General features: G+C 48.3%; 2 protein-coding genes across 2 annotated transcripts; one reads left to right on the top strand and one right to left on the bottom strand.

Moving 5' to 3' along the window:
- The first annotated feature begins 1377 nt into the window (after nt 1–1377).
- Nucleotides 1378–2272, top strand: LOC126028052 (SAP domain-containing ribonucleoprotein-like). The gene has a single exon (XM_049787101.1). The coding sequence runs from the start codon at nt 1389–1391 to the stop codon at nt 2013–2015; it is 627 nt and encodes a 208-aa protein (XP_049643058.1). The 5' UTR covers nt 1378–1388; the 3' UTR covers nt 2016–2272.
- A 377-nt stretch (nt 2273–2649) lies between these two features.
- Nucleotides 2650–19187, bottom strand: LOC126028712 (leukocyte immunoglobulin-like receptor subfamily A member 6). Its single transcript, XM_049787641.1, has 12 exons — nt 19157–19187; nt 19029–19064; nt 18599–18883; nt 18202–18498; nt 14098–14194; nt 11359–11423; nt 6613–6714; nt 6487–6522; nt 5969–6253; nt 5573–5875; nt 2747–2837; nt 2650–2665 (listed from the first exon to the last, which is right to left on the bottom strand). The coding sequence occupies exons 1-12, from the start codon at nt 19185–19187 to the stop codon at nt 2650–2652; spliced, it is 1644 nt and encodes a 547-aa protein (XP_049643598.1).
- Between the last annotated feature and the right edge of the window lie 2118 nt (nt 19188–21305).

Genomic DNA, 21305 nt, shown 5'->3' with positions numbered 1-21305 from the left:
TTTTTTTTTTTTTTTTTTTTTGTAGTATTTGGGTCACACCCGGCAGTGCTCAGGGGTTTTTCCTGGCTCCGCGCTCAGAAATTGCTCCTGGCATGCACGGGGGACCATATGGGACGCCGGGATTCGAACCGATGACCTTCTGCATGAAAGGTAAATGCCTTACCTCCATGCTATCTCTCCGGCCCCAAAAATCTCCGTTTTCAACAAACACTTTGTTCAAATCATTATTTATTTATTTATTTATTTATTTATTTATTTATTTATTTATTTTGGGGGGGACAAACAGATACTTGGGGATTCCTGACTTTGCACTCAGAAATTACTCCTGGTGGCTTGGGGAGTCCTATTGGATGCAGGGAATCAAACCAAAGTCTGCTGCAAGCAAGCAAGCAAGCAAGGCAAATGCCCTCCCTGTTGTGCTATCATGCTGGACCCTTGAAATGAATGTTGTCCTCTGCTTTTTTTGGACGGGGACCTCTGCCTGGTCTCATGTCACCATGACCCACCGTGCTAATGAGGTGATCGCAAATTTCCAAGAAGCAGAGCTGGACGAGGAGGTGGACACAGAACCCACTTCCTGCTCACAAAGCATGGCGTGTAGAACCCAAATCTGGATGCAAGGTATGCTAAGTGCCCTGTGCCCCATCTCTGTCTAGTTACTTCCATTCCCCTGGGCTGCAGCAGAGTGACAATTCAGCTCATATAACCCCTGCAGAAGCCTGGCACCTCACCCAACTGCACTTCCTGGAACATGGGTATCTGTTCTGAGATGATCCTAGATGAAGCTCCCAGTGCCTCCATTTCTAGTTATCTCTATTTCCCTGGGCTGCAGGACAGAGGGACAATTCAGCTTATGTCACTTTCTCAGAAACTTGGCCCCTCACACAACCGCACTTCCTGGGACACAAGGTATCTGATCTGAAATGATCGCAGATGGAACATCAATGGGGGAAAGAGCTTCCTAGAAATGGTGGTCAGTTTAGGGTCTGTGCTAGAGTAAAGCAGGGAAAACTGTCTCCAGAGTCTGCAGGAGTGATCCCTGAGCACAGAGCCAGGAGCCAGCACTGAGCATAGCCAGTTGTGATAGGATTCAAAAAAAGAAAAGAAGAAAGAAAGGAAAGAAGGAAGAAAAGGAAAGGAAAAAGTAAAATAAAGAAAGTAAAAAGAAAGAAAGAAAAAGGAAAGAAAAGACAAAAAAGGAAAAAAGAAAAGAAAACAAGGAGGAAGGAAAGAAAAATGAAAAAGAGAGAAAGGAAGAAAAGAAAGAAAAGGAAATAAAGTAAAAAAGGAAAAAAGGAAATAAAGAATGAAAAAATGAAAAAAGGAAGATGGAAAGAAAAGAAAGAAAAAGAAAGGAAAGAAAAGAAATTAGGTAGAGGGGCAGCAAGATGGCGGCGGAGACGGTGGAGCTCCATAAGCTGAAGCTTGCTGAGCTGAAGCAGGAATGTCTTGCTTGTGGGTTGGAGACCAAGGGAATAAAACAAGATCTCATCAACAGACTCCAGGCATATCTTGAAGAGCATGCTGAAGAGGAGGCAAATGAAGAAGATGTATTGGGAGATGAAACAGAGGAAGAAGAACCAAAGCCCTTAGAACTCCCAGTTAAAGAGGAAGAACCCTCTGAAAAAACACCTGATGTGGCAGCAGAGAAGAAAGTGGTGAAAATTACATCTGAAATACCACAAACTGAGAGAATGCAGAAGAGAGCTGAACGATTTAATGTACCTGTGAGTTTGGAAAGTAAGAAAGCTGCCCGAGCAGCTAGATTTGGAATTTCTTCAGTTTCATCAAAAGGACTGTCATCTGACTCCAAACCTATGGTTAATCTGGATAAGTTAAAGGAAAGAGCGCAAAGATTTGGTTTGAATGTTTCTTCAATCTCCAGAAAGTCTGAAGATGATGAGAAGCTGAAAAAGAGGAAGGAGAGGTTTGGGATTGTCACAAGTTCTGCTGGAACCACAGAAGATACAGAGGCAAAGAAGAGGAAAAGAGCAGAGCGCTTTGGAATTGCCTGAAGAAAAGCTTTTGCTTTATATTCTGCAGTGGTTTCCACCTCTCTGATTCTTGTTGGTCACATATGTACCAAAAAGCACAGTCATGTGCCTAGGTCCTGCCTTGCAGTGAGGGAGTACATACCCCAGGTACATCTGTGAACTTAGGCAGCAATTTTGACTTACTGCTGTTTCAACCTTTAGTTTATTTTGTTTTTTTAAACTATTATTCTGCTTGTTAATAAAAAAAAAAACTTTAGAAAAGAGAAAAAAGAAAGAAATTAGGTAGAAAGAAAGGAAAAAAGGAAAAAAGCATCAAAAATAAAGAAAAGGAAAGGAAGGAAAGAAAAAGAAAGGAAACTAAGAAAAAGGAACAAAGGAAGAGAGAAAAAAGGAAAGAAAGAAGGAAAGAAAATGAAAGAATAAAGGAGAGAAAGGAAGGAGAGAGGAAAGAAACATCAAAAAGAAAGAAAAGAAAAGGAAGGAAAGAAAAAGAAAGAAAATAAATTAAGAAAAAAGAAAGGAAGAGAGATAAAAGGAAAGAATAAAGGAAAGAAAATGAAAGAATAAAGGAAAGAAATATTGATCATTTTTGTATGGAAAAATGTAAAGCTGAAGATATTTTGCATCTTCATAGCTCTGCATTCTGAATGGTACCTCAGCTACAAGTAGGTCTGCAGAGCAAGGTTTTAGGAATCGGGGAGACCAGTTGTCTCATCATCCACTTACCTGATCGGCTGCATCTGCCTGAGTACTGGCGATAGAGGATGAGGAACAGGAGGAGGGTGAGCAGAACCACAGAGATGACAGTGACACAAATAAGGAGGTTCAGGGACCCTTGAGAACCTGAGAACCAGTGAAGGCTTGAGTGAGCTGGGAGGGGGACTGTCATGGACTGTCCCCAGGGCACTGAGCCCAGAAAGGTGAAAGTCTTCAGGCTGAGCAGGGCAGGGCTGGGTCTGGGTCTTGTGCTTACCCCAGAGGCCCCTAATGGACACCAGTGTAAAGCCTGGGGGTGCATCTGGCTAGAATGACCTGGAGCCTCCTGGTTAAAATGACCTGGACTCCTGGTTAGAATGACCCAGACCCCTAGTTAGAATGATTGGCTATGGGAAGGTTGCACTGGTGAAGGGAGTGTTATTTTTATGACTGAAACCCAACTAAAATCATGTCTGCAATCATGGTGCTTAAATGAAGATATTATTAAAAATAAAAAATAAAAATGGTGAGTTTGACAAAAAAAACAACAGAAAAAAAGTTATTGTCTTTAAGAATTCTAGGTCAGGGGCTGGAGAGATAGCATGGAGGAAGGGTGTTTGCCTTGCATGCAGAAAGACGGTGGTTCGAATCCCGGCATCCTATATGGTCTGCTGAGCCTGCCAGGAGCGATTTCTGAGCATAGAGCCAGGAGTAACCCCTGAGCACTGCCGGGTGTGACTCAAAAACCAAAAACTAAAAAAAAAAAAAAAAAAGAATTCTAGATCTTGGGGTCCGAGTGGTGGTGCTAGAGGTAAGGCATCTGCCTTGCTAGTGCTAGCCTAGGAAGGACCACAGTTCGATCCCCCAGCATCCCATATGGTCCCCCCAAGCCAGGAGCGATTTCTGAGCACATAGCCAGGAGTAACCCCTGAGCGTTTAATGGGTGTGGCCCCCCCCAAAAAAAAAGAATTCTAGATCCTGGGGCCAGAGCAGTGGCGCAGTGGTAGGGCATTTGCCTTGCAAATGGCTGACCTAGGATGGACTGTGGTTTGATCCCCCAGTGTCCCAAATGGTCCCCCAAGTGAGGAGCGATTTCTGAGCGCATAGCCAGTAGTAACCCTGGAGCCTCATTAGGTATGGGCTCCCCAAAACAAACAAACAAACAAACAAACAAACAAAAGAATTCTAGATTCTATTTTCTTTTTTTGTTTATTGTTTTGTTTTTGGGACACACTCTGCAGCACTCAGGGGTTCCTCCTAGCTCTACGCTCATAAATTGCTCCTGGCAGGCTCGGGGGACTATTTGGGATTCCAGGATTTGAACCACTGTCTTTCTGCATGCAAAGAAATGCCTTACCTCCATGCTATCTCTCTGACCCCCCTATTTTCTAACTTTAAAATTTCTTCCTTTTGTACTGTGTGTGCAGTTGAGTATATGAAAAAGCCTGATAATGAATTAGTGTATCAACTCATTGCATTAAAATTATTTTTCTTGATTATTTTGTAAAGATAATTAATAAAACTTTGAGCCAAGTGAAAAAAAAAAGAATGACCTGGAACTCCCATTTAGAATAACTTGGACCCCTGATTAGAATAACTGAGACCCTCATTTAGAATGACCTGGACCCCTGGTTAGAATGACTTGGATCCCTGATTAGAATGATCTGGATCCCTGGTTAAAATGACCAGGATCCGCCAGTTAGAATAACCTAAGCCCCTGATTGGTATGACCTGGACCCCAATTAGAATGATCTGGACCCCTGGTTAGAATGACCTAGACCCTGGTTAGAATGAGCCAGACCCTTGGTTAGAATAACCTAGACCTCCTAGACCTAGATAAATGGCCTGGCTCCTGGCCCTGAGAGACCCGCCCCCATTTAACAAGACCTGGACCCACTCAATGGCCTTCTCACCACCTAGCTGAGCCTTTGGTGTCCTAGGGAGGTCCCAGAGCTGGTGTCCTCACTCAGTGGATAGGCTTCCCTGCTACGAAGTCCCCAAGGCCTCGCTGGCATTGACCAAGACCTCCTCCGCCACGTGTGTGCCTCCTGCAGTGTCCCAGAGGGGCTGGGCTCCCTTGGGTTTTCCCAAACCTCTAATAGACATCCCACAAATCCTTTTAGCAGACCACCAGAGAAAGGGAAGGGCCCAGAGACTTTGGGTGATCACAGACAGACAAGCCTCAGGTTTACCCACACGTGCTTCTCTGGTCCTGTTGTTCTTTGCCTAGATGGGCTGATCCCAGGCATAAAGAGGGGAGCTCAGGGACAAGGTGCCCCAAGTTGCCTTCACTTTCTTAAGACTGAGTCTCTCTAGGGCCAGAACTGAGGGGGTCCTCTGGTAAACCCAACTAGAGCACAAATGAGGAAACTAAGGCTAGGGTAGGGGAATATATCCAGACCTCCACTGGGGTACCAAACCCTGAGAGAAACTGAGCTGAGGTGGATCAATGCGACTCAGCCTGCCTGCTTAGTGGGCAGGACTCAACTTCTCAGTCTGTGCCCAAGACTCTCCCTGGAGGTGTCTGGGGGATCCTTGATGACTGGAGGTGTTTACCTCACTCTGTGTCATATCCATGACTCACCTATTGTCGACTCAGGGTGGGGGGAAGAGAAGTGGGATTCCCAGGAGGTCCTGGAGAGAAGATGGTTTGGACTCGGGTATCCACTATGCCAAAAAATGTATCACAGTGCCTGCCCCAATCTGTCTCACGACCTCCCAAATCCTCTACCAACTAACAGGCTCCTCTGTAGTGAAACCAAGGAATATGGGATGCCCTGATACCCCATTCACAACACTAGGCCCCTCATTCCATCTTGGATTGGATCACCTGCAAGACTGGAGTGACTCTGGGGTCCAGGGGGCAGGGCAGGACAGCTCACCTGAGACCAGGAGCTGTAGTGTGTCGCTGGGGTGAGACCACAGCTGAGGTGTGTTTGAGTAATGGCCGTAACACTGGAACGACCACCTGCGGCCGGGCAAAACGGGGCCCACAGAGAACAGGGCCTGGCGCTGCCCAATGCTGAGATTGTATGAGTTGAAAGACTGTGGAGTCTCTGGGTCTCCCTCCTGAGTCAGGATGAAACTGTCGAATTCCTGCTCTGAGCCACACTGGAGAGTCACAGTCTCACCTGAGGCCACGACAGGGCTCGGCAGGGCTGAGAGAGATGGTTTGATGTAGTTTCCTAGGAGGGAACAGGGGTTAGAGGGTCACCCCCACACTGCCTGGGGGCAGACCCCTCCTTGAAGGCAGTGCCTGGACCCTATGTGAGTTTTACCTGTGACCACCAGCTCCAGAGGGTCGCTGTGATCTGACGAGCCGACAAGGCTGAGATAGTAACAGCGGTATGTCCCTGCATAGGTGGCAGTCATTAAGGGGACAGAGAACTTGGCCTTGTCCCCCGGCTCCAGTGGGAGCTGTTTGTCCCAGATCTCTGAGCTTTCCTCTTTTATCAGATGGAACTCCTTGGTCCCCAGAGTCCCCCGACACCAGAGGGTCACAGAACTCTGCCAGGGAACCACAGAGCCTGGCTCAGTCCAGAGGGTAGGTCTGGGAAGGGTGCCTGAAAGGAAGCAGAGGCTGGTCACAGATACTCCACAGTTTCAATTCTCAGCACAGGCCCCCCACATCCCAAACTTGGCCCCCTGAACTCTTGGTTCCCTGTCCTCTTAGGAAGTAGCTAGAAAAGATCACTCCATCCCTAACCCTTTATATGGCTGCCACTGTAATGTAGGATAAAATGATCCCAGCTGTGGGCTCTGTCTGTGTGGTCTTGGAACTTGGGGTCACACTCACCTGCCTGCCCAAGGAGTCCAGTGCCCACACTCAATCCTGCGGTGAGACACACTATGAGACTCTGTCTTCAGTCTGAGAGAGCCTCCTCCCAGGACCCCCATAATCCCAGCCACCCCTGAATCTTACCCAGACAGAACAGGGCCATCAAGGGGGTCATGGCATATCCTCTTATCCCAGTCGTGCCCTGGAGGGACTCATTGCCCACAGGGCAGACATGGAGGGCTGGTCCTGTGGTTCAGGGCGTGTCACGTCAGAGTCTCAGGAAGGGGAACTGCCCCCACCACAACCCGTGGTTCAGACATGGAGGGGCTGGTCCTGTGGTTCAGGGCGTGTCACGTCAGAGTCTCAGGAAGGGGAACTGCCCCCACCACAACCCGTGACACCCCTTTGCAGGAACTGAGTGCGTAGCAGCTTCTGTAGATATTTCTGCAACTGAGTCCTTTGCACCCTAAAGTGCACCCTCTGGGACTTAACTCCCCTGTCACCAAAGTCCAACTTTACAGTTGCCCTTTGTGCAGTCCACCTCACTGCACATGGCAGTCACACACTGTGCTGACATCGAGTGACAAAAAACAAAGGACCAGAACCACACACAGCACCAAGTACCAGTGCAGAGAAGAGACATGCACCCCAGTCCTGCACTCCAGCTCCGCACCCCAGAACATCTGTGTATTTCTGTTATGTCCACGTGTCTTGCTATTTTTCTAGTTCATTTTATTTTAAAAAATGACAGACATGGGAAAGGAGCAATAGCACAGTGGGGAGGGCATTTGTCTTGCACATGGACAATGTTGTTTCGATCCCTGGCATCCCATCGGGTACCCTGAGTCTGTCAGGAGTGATTCAGAGTATAACCTCTGAGTGTTGCCAGATTTTGTGCCCCAAAAATGTCAAAAAATGACAAAAAATGACATACATGTGTCCAGAAACTATGCTGTGTCATAATCTCCAAGTTTTCCACTTGTGGTTTTGAGGCTATTTTTTGCCCTACCAGGCTATTGTATGGGTCGCTCCTGGATCTTTGCTCAAGAATCACTCCCGGTGGTACTCAGGAAATCCTGAGATGGTCTACCAAAGGCAAGGCAAGTGCCATCCCTGCTGTGCTGTCACTTCAGCTCCTCCAGTCGTGTTTAGATCTTTGCTTTGTTGTGTGTGAAGAGCGAAGATATGTCTGACTGAGCACTTCACAGTGAGTCTCCAGATGGACTTGGAACTTGCTGTATCCTCCTAACCTGGGTGTTCACTGTTCCAGGGATGAGTTACATCCATCTCTTCTTTCAGGATTGAAGGAGATGGTGCTCCCAGAACTGAAAAAGAGGCGTGGGGAAAGGAGGAAGTGGAGCGATAGCAGAGGTCCTCGAATTGATGGTCCCAATTGGGAAACGAGGAGAATTTTCACTGCTTGGGGACATCAGCAGATCCCACCTCAGCCCAAAGCCCAAATCAGCCCTTGTGTGCTTCTCTCCCTTGAGGGACTACAGATACCCCATGCTGAAGAGTCTGGTAACGGGGACCCAAGTGGGGGTGCTAAGGGGTCACTACTCAGAAAATCTATCTCAGTCCATAATGTGGGACTTTGATTAGGACATTCTCCAGAGTGTCACCATGGAAGGAAACTTGTGGCCCCTGTATTTTATTTTGAGTTTTGGGGATCACACCTGGTGATGCTCAGGGCTTACTCCTGGTACTGCACTCAGGAATTAGTACTGGCTGGGTGCTCATGAGCCCATGTGGGATGCTGGGGATCAAACCCAGGTCGACTGCATGCAAGGAAACTGACTAATCACTGTGCTCTCTCTATGGCCCTCCTATGGGTTTTTCTTTTGGGAGGGGTCACACTCGGCAGCACTCAGGGGATACTCTTGGCTCTGTGCTCAGAAATCGCTCCTGGCAGGCTATGGGGACCATATGGGATGCCAGCATTTGAATCACCATCCTTCTGCATGCAATACAAGTGCCCTACCTCCATGCTATCTCTCTGGCCCCTCTATGGCCCTATGTATTTTAGATTCATCATTTGCTGATGTTAATGTTTTTAGTCACACCCGGCAGTACTTAGGGGTTACTCCTGGCTCCAAGCTCAGAAATCGCTCCTGGCAGGCTCAGGGGCTGCCAGGATTCGAACCAATGATCTTCTGATGAAAGGCAAACGCCTTACCTCCATGCTATCTCTCCGGCCCCGATGTTAATGCTTCTAAAGTGCCAACTTATGTATCCAGACTTAACCAGTGTGCTCAAAATCACCACCTACATCTCTCTGGGAAGTGAGTTTGTACACAGTAGAGATGCTGTTGAATGTTCCCCCACCTTGGTCTATACCTCAGAATATGGCCCTGTCATAGGAATTTCCCTCTGTCTCAGTCTGTCTCTGTCTTCTTTCTTCTTTATTATTTTTTTATATTTTAATTAAACACCTTGATTGCATACATGATTGTGTTTGGGTTTCAGCCATGTAAAGAACACCACCCATCACCAGTGCAACATTCCCATCACCAATGTCCCAAATCTCCCTCCTCCCCACCCGACCCCCGCCTGTACTCTAGACAGGCTTTCCATTTCCCTCATACATTCTCATTATTAGGACAGTTCAAAATGTAGTTATTTCTCTAACTAAACTCATCACTCTTTGTGGTGAGCTTCCTGAGGTGAGCTGGAACTTCCAGCTCTTTTCTCTTTTGTGTCTGAAAATTATTATTGCAAGAATGTCTTTCATTTTTCTTAAAACCCATAAATGAGTGAGACCATTCTACATTTTTCTCTCTCTCTGACTTATTTCACTCAGCATAATAGATTCCGTGTACATCCATGTATAGGAAAATTTCATGACTTCATCTCTCCTGACAGCTGCATACTATTCCATTATGTATATGTACTGTTGTGTTAATTAATTAACGATGGGGCTGGATGGCGATGGATGGAGGCCTTTGTGCTTAGGCCCCAGCCACGTGGCTTCATCCCCCATCCAGCCGGCGAGTTCCAGGCCCAGGTGAAACGCGAAATCACTCACTCACACGCAGGCGTCAGGAAGCAACAACTTTATTCATGCCCTATCCACCACATGTGTGTGGCCTATCTCATAACCTTTCAAGCATACAGCCATTCTAGGCTTGCCCTGCGTCTTATCCTATTTCGGCCATCTCTCTCAGAGAGCCCAGCAGGGCCAAAAGGCAAAAGCCCTTAATCCCCTGGCTTCCGGGTTTATCTACCTATTCCAAGACCCCTCCCAGGAATGGGCCGGGCTTAGCAGGTAAGGTCACACCTATTATCCGGTTCCCAAGACCCCTCCCAGAAATGGGTGGGTCTCAGATAAGTACCCTACAATGTACCAGTTTTTTTAGCCATTCGTCTGTTGAAGGGCATCTTGGTTGTTTCCAGAGTCTTGCTATGGTAAATAGTGCTGCAATAAATATAGGTGTAAGGAAGGGGTTTTTGTATTGTATTTTTGTGTTCCTCGGGTATATTCCTAGAAGTGGTATAGCTGAATCGTATGGGAGCTCGATTTCCAGTTTTTGGAGGAATCTCCATATCTCTTTCCATAAAGGTTAAACTAGATGGCATTCCCACCACAGTGGATAAGAGTTCCTTTCTCTCCACATCCCTGCCAACACTGTTTATTCTCATTCTTTGTGATGTGTGCCATTCTCTGTGGTGTGAGGTGGTACCTCGTAGTTGTTTTGATTTGTATCTCCCTGATGATTAGTAATGTGAAGCATTTTTCATGTGTCTTTTGGCCATCTGTATTTCTTCTTTGTCAAAGTGTCTGTCCATTTCTTCTCCCCATTTTTTGATGGGATTAGATGTTTTTTTCTTGTAAAAAAAAGTCAGTGCTTGGGCCCGGAGAGCTAGCACAGCGGTGTTTGCCTTGCAAGCAGCCGGTCCAGGACCAAAGGTGGTTGGTTCGAATCCCGGTGTCCCATATGGTCCCCCGTGCCTGCCAGGAGCTATTTCTGAGCAGACAGCCAGGAGTAATCCCTGAGCACCGCCGGGTGTGGCCCAAAAACCAAAAAAAAAAAAAAAAAACCAAAAAAAAAAAAAAAAAAAAGTCAGTGCCTTGTATATTTTGAAGATTAGCCCCTTATCTGATGGGTATTGGGTGAATAGTTTCTCCCACTCAGTGGGTGGCTCTTGTATCCTGGGTGCTATTTCCTTTGAGGTGCAGAAGCTTCTCAGCTTAATATATTCCCATCTGTTAATCTCTGCTTTTACTTGCTTGTAGAGTGTAATTTCCTCCTTGAATATGCCTGTAGTCTCAATGTCCTGGAGTGTTTTGCCTATGTGTTGTTCTATATATCTTATGGTTTCGGGTCTGATATTGAGGTCTTTAATCCATTTGGATTTTACCTTCGTACATGATGTTAGCTGGGGGTCTAAGTTCAAATTTTTGCAAGTGGCTAGCCAGTTGTGCCAACACCACTTGTTGAAGAGGCTTTCTTTGCTCCATTTAGGATTTCTTGCTCCTTTATCAAAAATTAGGTGATTGTATGTCTGGGGAACATTCTCTGAATATTCAAGCCTATTCCACTGATCTGAGGGCCTGTCTTTATTCCAATACCATGCTGTTTTGATAACTATATAACAAAATTTTGAAAATTAAACATATTTGTGTTGTGTTGTAGATGTTTTTCGGCCTACCCTATGGTACTCAGGTGTTATTCCTGGTTCTGCACTCAGGAATCATTCCTGGCAGTGCTCAGGGGACCCTAGGAGATGCCAGGGATCGAACCCAGCTGGATGTACAAGGCAAGTGCCCTCTCCTCATTGCTCTCACTCAAGCCCTTTCAGTGGTGTTTGTGTCTTTGCTTATTTCTGTGTGACGTCCAAAGACATGTCTGGCTGAGCACTTCACAGTGAGTCTCCAGGCTGATTTAGAACCTGCTGTGTCCTCCCCGCAAGGGCGGTAGTTGTTCTCGTGGTGAGTCACTTCCGTCTCTGTTGTCCTTCAGGGTTGAAGGTGCTGGTGCTCCAGAACTGAAACAGAGGTGGGAGGGAAGGAGGAAGCAGGTGGGAGCAGAGTTCCTCAAATGATAGCACCAGAGCTAGAGGCGAGGAGGGTTTCCACAGCTTGGGGACACCAGCAAGTCCTGCCTCAATACTATGGACCCTGTGAACTTCCACTCCCTGAGGAACTTGGACAGTTCACACTGGAGAATGACCCCCTGTGCTTTATTTTGTTTTGAGTTTTGGGGTCCTCACCTGGTGATACTCATGGCTTACTTCTGGTTTAGTGCTCAGAAATTAGCCTTGACCAGGTGCTGATGAGACCACATAGGATGTTGGGAATTGAACCCAGGCTGAATGCATGCATGGAATTGTTCTATCACTCTCTATTCCATGTATATTAGATCCCCTGATCTTGCCAGGAGTGTATTCTGAGCACAGAGCCAGGAATAACCCCTGAGCACAGCTCTGTGTGGCCCCCAAATAAAACAAAACAATAAAATATTGTGGTGCCACAAAGGAGCTGTGGACAAACAGGTGAACAGACTGTGGTGTTGGCAGGAGCAGGCTCTGCTCAGCTGTTCTGGGAAGAGAAGTGGATTCTTAGGTACAAGAAAATATAGGGGTCTCCTCCAGTGTTCCTTAGGTCCTTCCACACTCTTCCTGACTCACAGTTTTGTCAGCTCCACCCCTAAACCCCTGTGGCCCTACTACTTTCTCCCATCCCTTGTCTGTGTCATTGTACCGGTAGCAGTGTTCTTGAAGAGTGGATTTCTCAACCTCCTATCCATCTCTGCAGTACACTTGGGTCCTGTAGTCCTTGTGCAGTGCCCCCAGCAGAGCACCCACCGAAGAAGCAGGATCCCTTTAGACTCCTTCAGGCCCTGTAGACTCCTTCAGGATTCTTCAGATTCCCTCCAACTCCCTCAGGATCCTACAGGGTCCCTCAGACAATCTCATGCTCTTTCAGGCTCCCTCAGACATCCTCCGATATCTGCTAGTCCCTTAGACTATCTCAAGCTCCAGCAACCTCCTCAGACTCCTTCAGGCTCCCTTGGAAGTGACTCAGGCTCCCTGATATTTCCTTAGACTCCACAAAATCCCACAGACTCTCTCAGTCTCCCAAGGCTCAATTATCTACCCCTAAAACCTAAAACCTCCTCAGGTTTCTCTGGGTTCCTTCAGGTTCCCTTAGAGTGCCTTGGGCTCTATCAGACTCCTTCGGACTCTTTCTGCATACATCAGACACCCTCAGAGTACATGAAGATCACCCAGCCCCCCACAAACTACCTCAGACTCCCTCTTGTTTATATTAAGATACCAGAACACCAGGAGCATGGGAACCCTATTGGATTTCAGGTGTGTTAAATGTCTGTAAAAGACAATGGAGGCCGAATTCTTCAAATCATACTGAGGGAAGAGTATCAAAAAATAAAATTACAATAAAAACAAATTAAACTTGTCAGCTGTAACAACACTGAATTTAATGTGTCCAGGATCTTCTTTCCATATGAATCAGCCAAGAAACCATTTACAAAACCCGAATTTTAAGAACAATTTGTGGGTGTGTAAATGGGCTTCAAGCATTAAGATCCATGGAGAATAGAGGCTGCGTTTGGCTCAAGTTCATGGAGGAATGCACAAGGAGGACATGGTTGAGCTGAATGACTGAGTAGAAAGAACCAGCAGCTGCTCAGGTGCAGGGGAAGAGCATCGCTACATGTGCCATGGCATTTCTGGGCCAGTGAAGCAACTGATGGAAAATGACCATGAAGAGGAAAACACAAACATGGGAGAGAGACACAGTTGTTCTCTAAAAGACCAATTGAGCTTGTTCACTGGCATCTGCTGCATCTTATGAAGGAAAAGAAAAGGCCCAGGAGAATTCGCATGAGAGCCACATCATACAGAGGAGACATGAAGCAAGACATGAAGACCTGTGTGGGTCCCTTTGTCCTTACAAACACTGTGATCAGTGAGAGAGGTTAGCCACCTAGGGTGCATTTCCTCCCTGTGGGACTTGAGAAACAAATATGGCAAGAAAAAATTGGAAAATTTACATGTATATTATATTAGGATAATGCCAAATCAAATTCTGTAGATAGAAATAAACCAGAAGATAATGTGTTGGGGCTAGAGAATTAATATGATAGGCAAGATGCTTGCCTTAAACACATGAGACTCAGACTCGTTCTCCAGCATCCAATATGTTGCTCTGAGCACACAACCAGGTGTGATTTCTCAGTTTAGATCAAGGGATTACATCTGAACACCACCTATTGTTATGCCACTTGACATGTTTTGAACCAAAGCACAAAGAAATCTAGAGTCATGGACCCATGTCTACGACAGACTAAGTTTGGGCTCAGAGGGAGCGGTTAACATGTTACAGAAGTGAAAGGCAGGCAGCATTCAACACCAATGATGGGACGCAGCAATCAGTCAACACCAACAAAGGGGATGGAATTTCCCTGTTGAAGAACAAAAGAACCCAGATGGTGACCTGCACATGGGCCTGGATTTCACCACCTCCAGTTCACACAGACGAGGTCCCGGCCTTGCCTCATGGACTTTTAGGAACTGCTTGTTCAGAATAGAGTGACTGAGTCCTTCTATCTGAATGTACACTGTCCCCTCTGCCCCTGAAGGTGGTCTACGTGTCTCTGGCCAAACCAAGCCTCCAACAACAGGATCCCGAGGACTAGCAGGATGAAGCCAGCCATGCCCAACCTGATGAGATTCTCCATAGTGTAGTCTCGGGGCTGGGAGGCTGAAAGAGGAGGAACAGAGGTGACAGTGTCCGGATGACGAGCCTTCGAGAGCCCCTCCGCTGCACAGACCATCAGGGAGCCTCTCCCCTACTCACCTGTGCTGGACACAAAGTTGGTCTGTGACTGGGTCACGCTAGGAGACGCACCTGAGAAACAGAAATATGAAGTTGTGATGAGCAGTCGGGGAACCTCGATCTGTTGTCTGGACTCTTGGTTTCCATAACATCCACTTCCCACCACTTAACTATTCCCGAATGCCTCCTTATCTCTGCTGGACTATCTCTGTTCTTTTGTTCCCAGGGGCTGGAGGGTTGAGACTGTGATTCTGGGGTTCTGTGTATATGCTCAGTGACCAGACTGAATGAAAACTTGGTCTCCCCACTCAGAAATCATGGGAACTCTGGGCTGGAGAGAGAGCACACTGGGAGGGTGCTGAGCTTACATGCAAGTGGCCTAGGTTCAATTCCGAGTACCCCTTACGGTTCTGCAAGACCTACCTAGAGTAGCCCTGAGCATACCAAGTGTTAAAGAACTGAAAAAGGACAGAAAGAGAGAAAGGTGAGAGAATGGCTGAGGTAAATGGAGGGACAGGAAGAGAGATAAAGCCAAGAGCACTTCAGTGCCGTGTGTTCTCTCTGGGGTATGACCCCAAAGACAAGGTCCAGGATTGAACATTCCACTATTTTAGGAGGGTTACGGATGGGGGGGGGGTCAATAAATGGAGCAAAGTTAATTATTATATTGATTATGATGTTGATTTACAGTCCATGGATAGGTAGACTATATATGTCTTTAACAAAGATGATAATTATATTTTGGGGGTTGGGGCCACACCTGTATGTGCTCAGGGGTTCCTCATTGCTCTGCACTCGGGTCAATCCTTCCCATATGTGGTACCAGAGATCAATCTCCACAGTCCTCCCCACTTCTTTCCTCCTTGTCTCCACTCATTGTGTCTGACCTCAGCAGTTACCTCACTCTCTCACATCCTTGAGTGCCTGAGACCCAACCTTGCTGCCCTTGGTCTTCATCCTTGGGGGACACAGTTCCAGGTAAGCCTTTGGGAAACTCTAGTGAGGAGCTTCTCTCTGCACAAGGTCCTATTAGGGAGGATTCTATGAAGATGCCAGGGACACGCTGAGGTGAGATTTCTGGACTGGGTCTCCCTACATTATTTCCAGGTTTCGTTGGTCTTGAAATCAATATATAGCCTCTCAATCAACTCACTTGAGCAGACATTAAATTTATGAACAATTTATTAAAATTTGGGCCCAGTATGACAATGGTCAAGAATTACTCCTTGCTCTCTGCTAAGGAATCACTCTTGGCAAGCTCAGGGCATCCTATGGGATGCTTGGGATTGTACTAGGGAAGACTACTGGAATGACGGTACTGCTGTACTGTCATTTTTTTGTCTGTTTTCTTTGATTCCACAGCCAAAACTTTTTGAGTGGAAGGCGAGCTCCTAGTTTTGTGCTCAGGGACCACACTTTTGGGTTCATTAGATCAGTGGGGTGCCAGATATTGAGCCTAGGAGCTGCATAGAGCCATCCCATTTGTCCTGGTGTCAGGCTCTTACTCACCATATTTACCCAGAAACAAGAAACCTTGTGCTGGGTCGAGTGAATCAGATCCTGCTCTGGAGCTCAGGCCTTAGCTCTTCTGCATCACATGCCCTGTTTGTTCATCCTTCAGAGCATGGGGCAGCCCACACAAGCCACCTACTGTCTCCTTCGCCAACTTCCAGTTTCGCTAACTACTTCTTTTATGGAAAAACCCACATGGACTACAGAGCTTTTCCCAACCCTGGTTGATGGGGTTCTGGATAATAAAGAAGAAAGAGTCTGGCTTTGTGCTGGAGAGAAAGAGAGCAAAGGGTAGAACGGCAGCACATGGCAGAGAAAGGCCAGGAAGAATAAAGAGAGCTGACTTCATTGTTAACTTTTTTGACTGAAGTGTGTTATTTCTCTGTCCTTTCCCTGCTTCACTGTATGAGACTGCCTGAGGCATTAGAATCATGGTACCTGGCATGGCCTCACTCAACTCATGGACTCGATTTATTATTTTTATTTTACACCCCAGGACTCAGACTTCACTGTGATCTGGTAACAGAGCTGGAGTCTCTTTGGAGTCTCGGAGTCCCCATCTGCATGACAGCAGCAATGCTGAGAAAAGGAGCCATCAAGTCTCCATACTCAGGTCCAGGCCAGTTGCAGATGGTTCCAGCATCTCCTCTCTCTCTTGGACGGGTCTTCCTGTTTGGATCCCCCAACACCTCTGCACTACTTTCAGAGTCCCAGAACACTGCCTGTAGTGGCACTCTAAGGTTGACTACGACACCTTTGCTCTGTCCAAGGAGGGTGCCAGGACCTCCCCAGCACCCTAGCAACCACCAACATGCTGGACTCTCACAGGTGGTCTCCTCCCTGGAATCTGTGAGCTGCTCCCAAGTGGCCAATAGAGGATGAGGAACAAAAGGAAGGTGAGCATATGACTGAAACCCAAACACAATCATGTATGTAATCAAGGTGTTTAAATAAAATTAAAAAAAAAAAGAAGGAGGGTGAGCAGCAGCACAAAGATGATGGAGACCCAGAGGAGAAGATGCAGGGGCCCTTGAGGACCTGGGAACCAGGGAAGGCCTGAGAGAGGAGGTAAGAGCATAGGGCTGTCCCATTTATAGATCAGGACACGGAGCCTCGAAAGGTAAAATGGCTTCAGGATGAACCAGCAGGGCTTGGCTGAATATATGCTCCCCCCAGAGGCCCCTGGTGGAAAACAGAGTAAGGATGAACCTAATTACACTGACCTGGACTCTCAAGCAAGAGTGACCTAGATCCCCCAGTTAGAATGACCTGGACCCCCAGTTAGATTGACTTGGATCCCTGGTTAGAATGTCCTGGACCCCCCAGATATGATGACCTGAACCCTGGTTAGAATTATCCAAACCCCTGGTTAGAAAGACCTGGACCCACAGGTAGAATGACCTGGACTCCTGATCATAATGACCTGGACCCCCCAGCTAGAATAACCTGGCCCCTGGCCCCAAGAGCCACATCCAACAGAGCCTTGGGGTGTCCTAGGGAGGACACAGAGCTGATGTCCATGTGCAGTGGACCCACTACCCTGCTGAAAAGTCCCCAAGGCTGCTAGGCAGTGCCCGAGCCTCCCCCCACTCACACTGCCTATATGTGTGCCTGCTGCCATGCCCCAGAAGGGGCTGGACTCCCTTAGGTCTTCCTGAACCTCCAGGTCTCCTCCAAGCCCTTTTAGCAGCCCAGCAGCAAGGGATCATGGGTAAGACACCTGGGTTGGTCACAGCACTCACCCCACACCTGCTTCTCCAGCCCTGGTGCCCTTTCTCTGGATGAACCCAGTCCAGGCATGAAGAGGGGAGCTCAAGGCCACCTGCACCCCAGTTACCTCCACTTTCTTGGCACTGAGTCCCACCAGGGCATCTAGAGCACAAATGAGCAAGCTGAAGCTGGGGCAGGGACTATATCCAGGACTCCACATGGGAGCAGAGACCCCCAAGAGAAGCAGAGCTAAGCTGGATCCAAGAGGCTCGGGCCTGCCTTTCCCAACTCGGACCCTGGTTCTTCGTGGGCAGAAGCCCAACATCGATCTTCATGGCAGGATCTCAGTCTGTGCCCAAGACCCTCTCCCTGGAGGCATCAGGGGGGCCCTTGAGGACTGGAGGTGCCAACTTCATTCTGGCTCACCTGTTGTCAGCTCAGGGTCAGCAGGGAGTGGACTGGGATTCCCAGGAGGTCCTGGAGAGAAGATGATTTGCAGTCTGGATGTCCAATACTCCAAAAACATGGAGCATCTCTCACTGCCTGCTCCTATCTGCCTGATTACCCCCAAACTCCTCTAAACACCAGGCTCCTCTGTGGTAGAATGAAGGCACATGGGAATGCCCTGATACCCCCCTCACTTTTTCCGAGACTGGGTCACCTGCAGAATTGGGCTTACCCTGAAGGTATAAGGGTGTAAAGTAGCTCACCTGAGACAAGGAGCTGCAGCGGATCGCTGGGGTGAGACCACAGCTGGGGTATGTGTGAGAAAAAGCTGTAACACTGGAAAGACCACCTGCGGCCAGGCTTCATGGGGCCCACATGAAACAGGGCCTTGTACTGCCCACTGGGGAATTGTGAGTAAATCCAGGAGGTCTCAGGGTGTCCTTCCTGAGTCAGGACAAATGTGTTGAATCCATGGTGTGAGCCACACTGGAGGGTCACGTTACCCCCCGATGCCACAACAGGGCTTGGCAGGACTGAGAGGGACGGTTTGCTATAAAGTCCTTGGAGGTAACAGAAATGACAGGGTCACCGTCACACCTTGAGAGTAAAACTCCCCTCTGCTGCCAGGTGAGGGCAGCACCTGGGCCTGGGGAGTCTCACCCGTGACCACCAGCTCCAGCGGGTTACTGTACCCTGAGAAGTCAGCGTGGCTTTTATAGGAACAGGAGTAAGTCCCTGCATGTGCTTCTGTGATGTAGGGGACAGAGAACTTGGCCGTGTCCCCATGCTCCATTGAGAACTGCATATCCCAGGGTGATGAGATTCTTGTTTTATTCAGATAGAACTCCTGGGCCTCCAAGGTCCCCTGACACCGGAGGGTCACTGAGCTCCCCCAGGGAACCAAATAGTCTGGCTCAGCCCAGAGCGAGGGTCTGGGGAGGGTCCCTGGATGGAAACAGAAGCTGATCACAGATATGCCTCAATCCTAGGCCAGAACCCCCACATCTCCCACCACACCCCAAAATTGCTGTTTCCTGTTTCAACTGTAGGATCTGTCCTGGTGAGTCCTGGGACCTGGAGTTACACTCACCTGCCTGAACTGGGGTGCTGGAGCCCACACTCAGCCCTGCAGAGAGAGACCCTGTGAAAGTTTGTTTTGAGTCCTGAGGGAACCTCCTCTTAGGCCCACCCCAAGTTCCAGCCGCCCCTAAGGCTCACCTAGACTGAGCAAAGCCATGAGGGAGGTCATGCTGTCTCGTCCTGTGCAGGCCATGCCCTGGAAGGATTTGGTGCCCCAGGACAGACACTGAGTTTATTTCTGGGGGCTGGTCCTGAGGGTGACGGGGTGTCTTATGAGAGCCTCAGGAAGGGGAACTGCCCCACCCCATCCCGACAAGCTCCTGCAGGAACTGAGTGGGCAGTCGCTTTTGCAGATGTTCCCCACATCTGAGTCCTTTGCACCGTAAGATGCTCCCTCCAAGCTTGAATTTCCCTTTGAACAAAGTGTGACTCACAGTTGCCCTTTGTGCCGACTGGTCTCACTACACATGGCAGAGTCACAGGCTGAGCTGACACTGAGTGAGGAAAAGCAAAGAAACAGAACTGCACTCAGCACCAAGCACTGGAGCAGAGAAGGGACATGCACCCCAGTCTTGTACTGCACCCCAGTAAACTGAGTTTCGTTTGTTTGTTTGTTTTTGGGTCACACCCGACCACGCTCAGGGGTTCCTCCTGGCACTATGCTCAGAAATCGTTCCTGGCAGGCTTGGGGGACCATATGGGATGCCGGGATTTGAACCACCGACCTTCTGCATGAAAGGCAAACGCCTTACCTCCATGCTATCTCTCCGGTCCCGTAAACTGAGTTTTGATCCTTGGCATCTCATAGGGTCCCCCAAGGCAGCCAGGAATGTTTCGTAAGCAGGACCAGGAGTAACCCCTGGACACTGTCAGGTTGGTCCCAAAGCAAAATTTTAAAAATTAAACATATTTGTGTTGTGTTGTAGATATGTTTTGACCTAGTCTATGATACCCAGGTGTTATTCCTGGCTCTGCATTCGGGAATCATTCTTGGCAGCGCACAGCGGATCTAGGAGATGCCTCTGGGTGAACCCAGTTGGACATGTGCCAGGCAAGTGCCCTCCCCTCATTGCTCTCACTCAAGCCCTTTCAGTGGTGTTTGTGTCTTTGCTTATTTCTGTGTGACGTCCAAAGACATGTCTGGCTGAGCACTTCACAGTGAGTCTCCAGGCTGATTCAGAACCTGCTGTGTCCTCCCCGCAAGGGCGGTAGTTGTTCTCGTGGTGAGTCACTTCCGTCTCTGTTGTCCTTCAGGGTTGAAGGTGCTGGTGCTCCAGAACTGAAACAGAGGTGAGAGGGAAGCAGGTGGGAGCAGAGTTCCTCAAATGATAGCACCAGAGGTAGAGGCGAGGAGGGTTTCCACAGCTTGGGGACACCATCAGGTCCCATCTTGAAGCAGTAGAAACCCTTGAACTTCCATCCTTAGAGGAACTTGGACGGTCCACACTGGAGAGTGATCCCCCGAATTTTATTTCATTTTGAGTTTTATTGACCACATCTGGCGAGGCTCATAACTTACTCCTGGTTTTGTGCCCAGAAATGAACTCTTGACCGGAAGGGTGCTCATGGGACATGTGGGATGTTGGGGATCGAACCCAGGTTGACTGCATGCAAGGAAAGTGTCCTGCCTACTGAGCTCTCTCTCTCTCTCTCTCTCTCTCTCTCTCTCTCTCTCTCTCTCTCTCTGGCCCTACAGATCATAGATCCTCTGAGCTTGCCAGGAGTGTATCACTTGTCTGTGTGATTGTGTCAGTGTCAGTGTCCTCGCAGTGTGGATTTCTTGGCCTCCTTATCCATCTCTGGGGTACACCAGGATCCTGCACTCACTGTACAATGCCTCCAGCAACAACACCCACAGAAGAAGTAAGACCCCCTTAGACTCCTTCAGGCTCCTAATACCCCTTCAAGATTCCTCAGATTCCCTCCGACTCTCAGGATCCTCCAGGTCCATCCAACTTTCTCATGCTCTTTCAGGCTCCCTCAGATATCCTCAGACACCTGCAAATCCCTGACTACCTCACTCTCCAGCAAGCTCCTCAGACTCACTCAGACTCTCAATGTTAAAATTCCTTAAGCTTTCTCAGACTCTTTCTGTCTCCCTGAGGCTCTTCAGGCTGCCTTGGAAGTTACTCAACCTCCCTGACACTTCCTTAGACTCCTTCAGAATCCCACAGGCTCTCTCAGTCTCTGTCTCCCCCAGGCTCCTTCAGTCTCCAGGCTCCCCAAGTCTACCTGTAAAGCTTAAGTCTACCTCTGAAATCTAAAACTTCCTCAGGTTTCCCTAGAG

Source organism: Suncus etruscus, chromosome 14 (genome assembly GCF_024139225.1).
Source record: "Suncus etruscus isolate mSunEtr1 chromosome 14, mSunEtr1.pri.cur, whole genome shotgun sequence".
NCBI classification, from domain to species: Eukaryota; Metazoa; Chordata; class Mammalia; order Eulipotyphla; family Soricidae; genus Suncus; species Suncus etruscus.
The sequence above is the reverse complement of the archived record's forward strand: the minus strand, read 5'-3'. Positions and strand labels throughout refer to the sequence as shown.

Bases quoted from the DNA above. Each gene is read 5' to 3' on its own strand.
- LOC126028052 (XM_049787101.1), top strand. From the start codon at position 1,389: ATGGCGGCGGAGACGGTGGAGCTCCATAAGCTGAAGCTTGCTGAGCTG.
- LOC126028712 (XM_049787641.1), bottom strand. From the start codon at position 19,187: ATGACCTCCCTCATGGCTTTGCTCAGTCTAG. The intron at 5,876-5,968 runs GTAAAACTCACA...GTTCCCTCCTAG, and splicing joins TCTGGAGCTGGTGGTCACAG to GAAACTACATCAAACCATCT. The intron at 2,838-5,572 runs GTGAGCTGTCCT...ACTGGTTCTCAG, and splicing joins ACTACAGCTCCTGGTCTCAG to GTTCTCAAGGGTCCCTGAAC.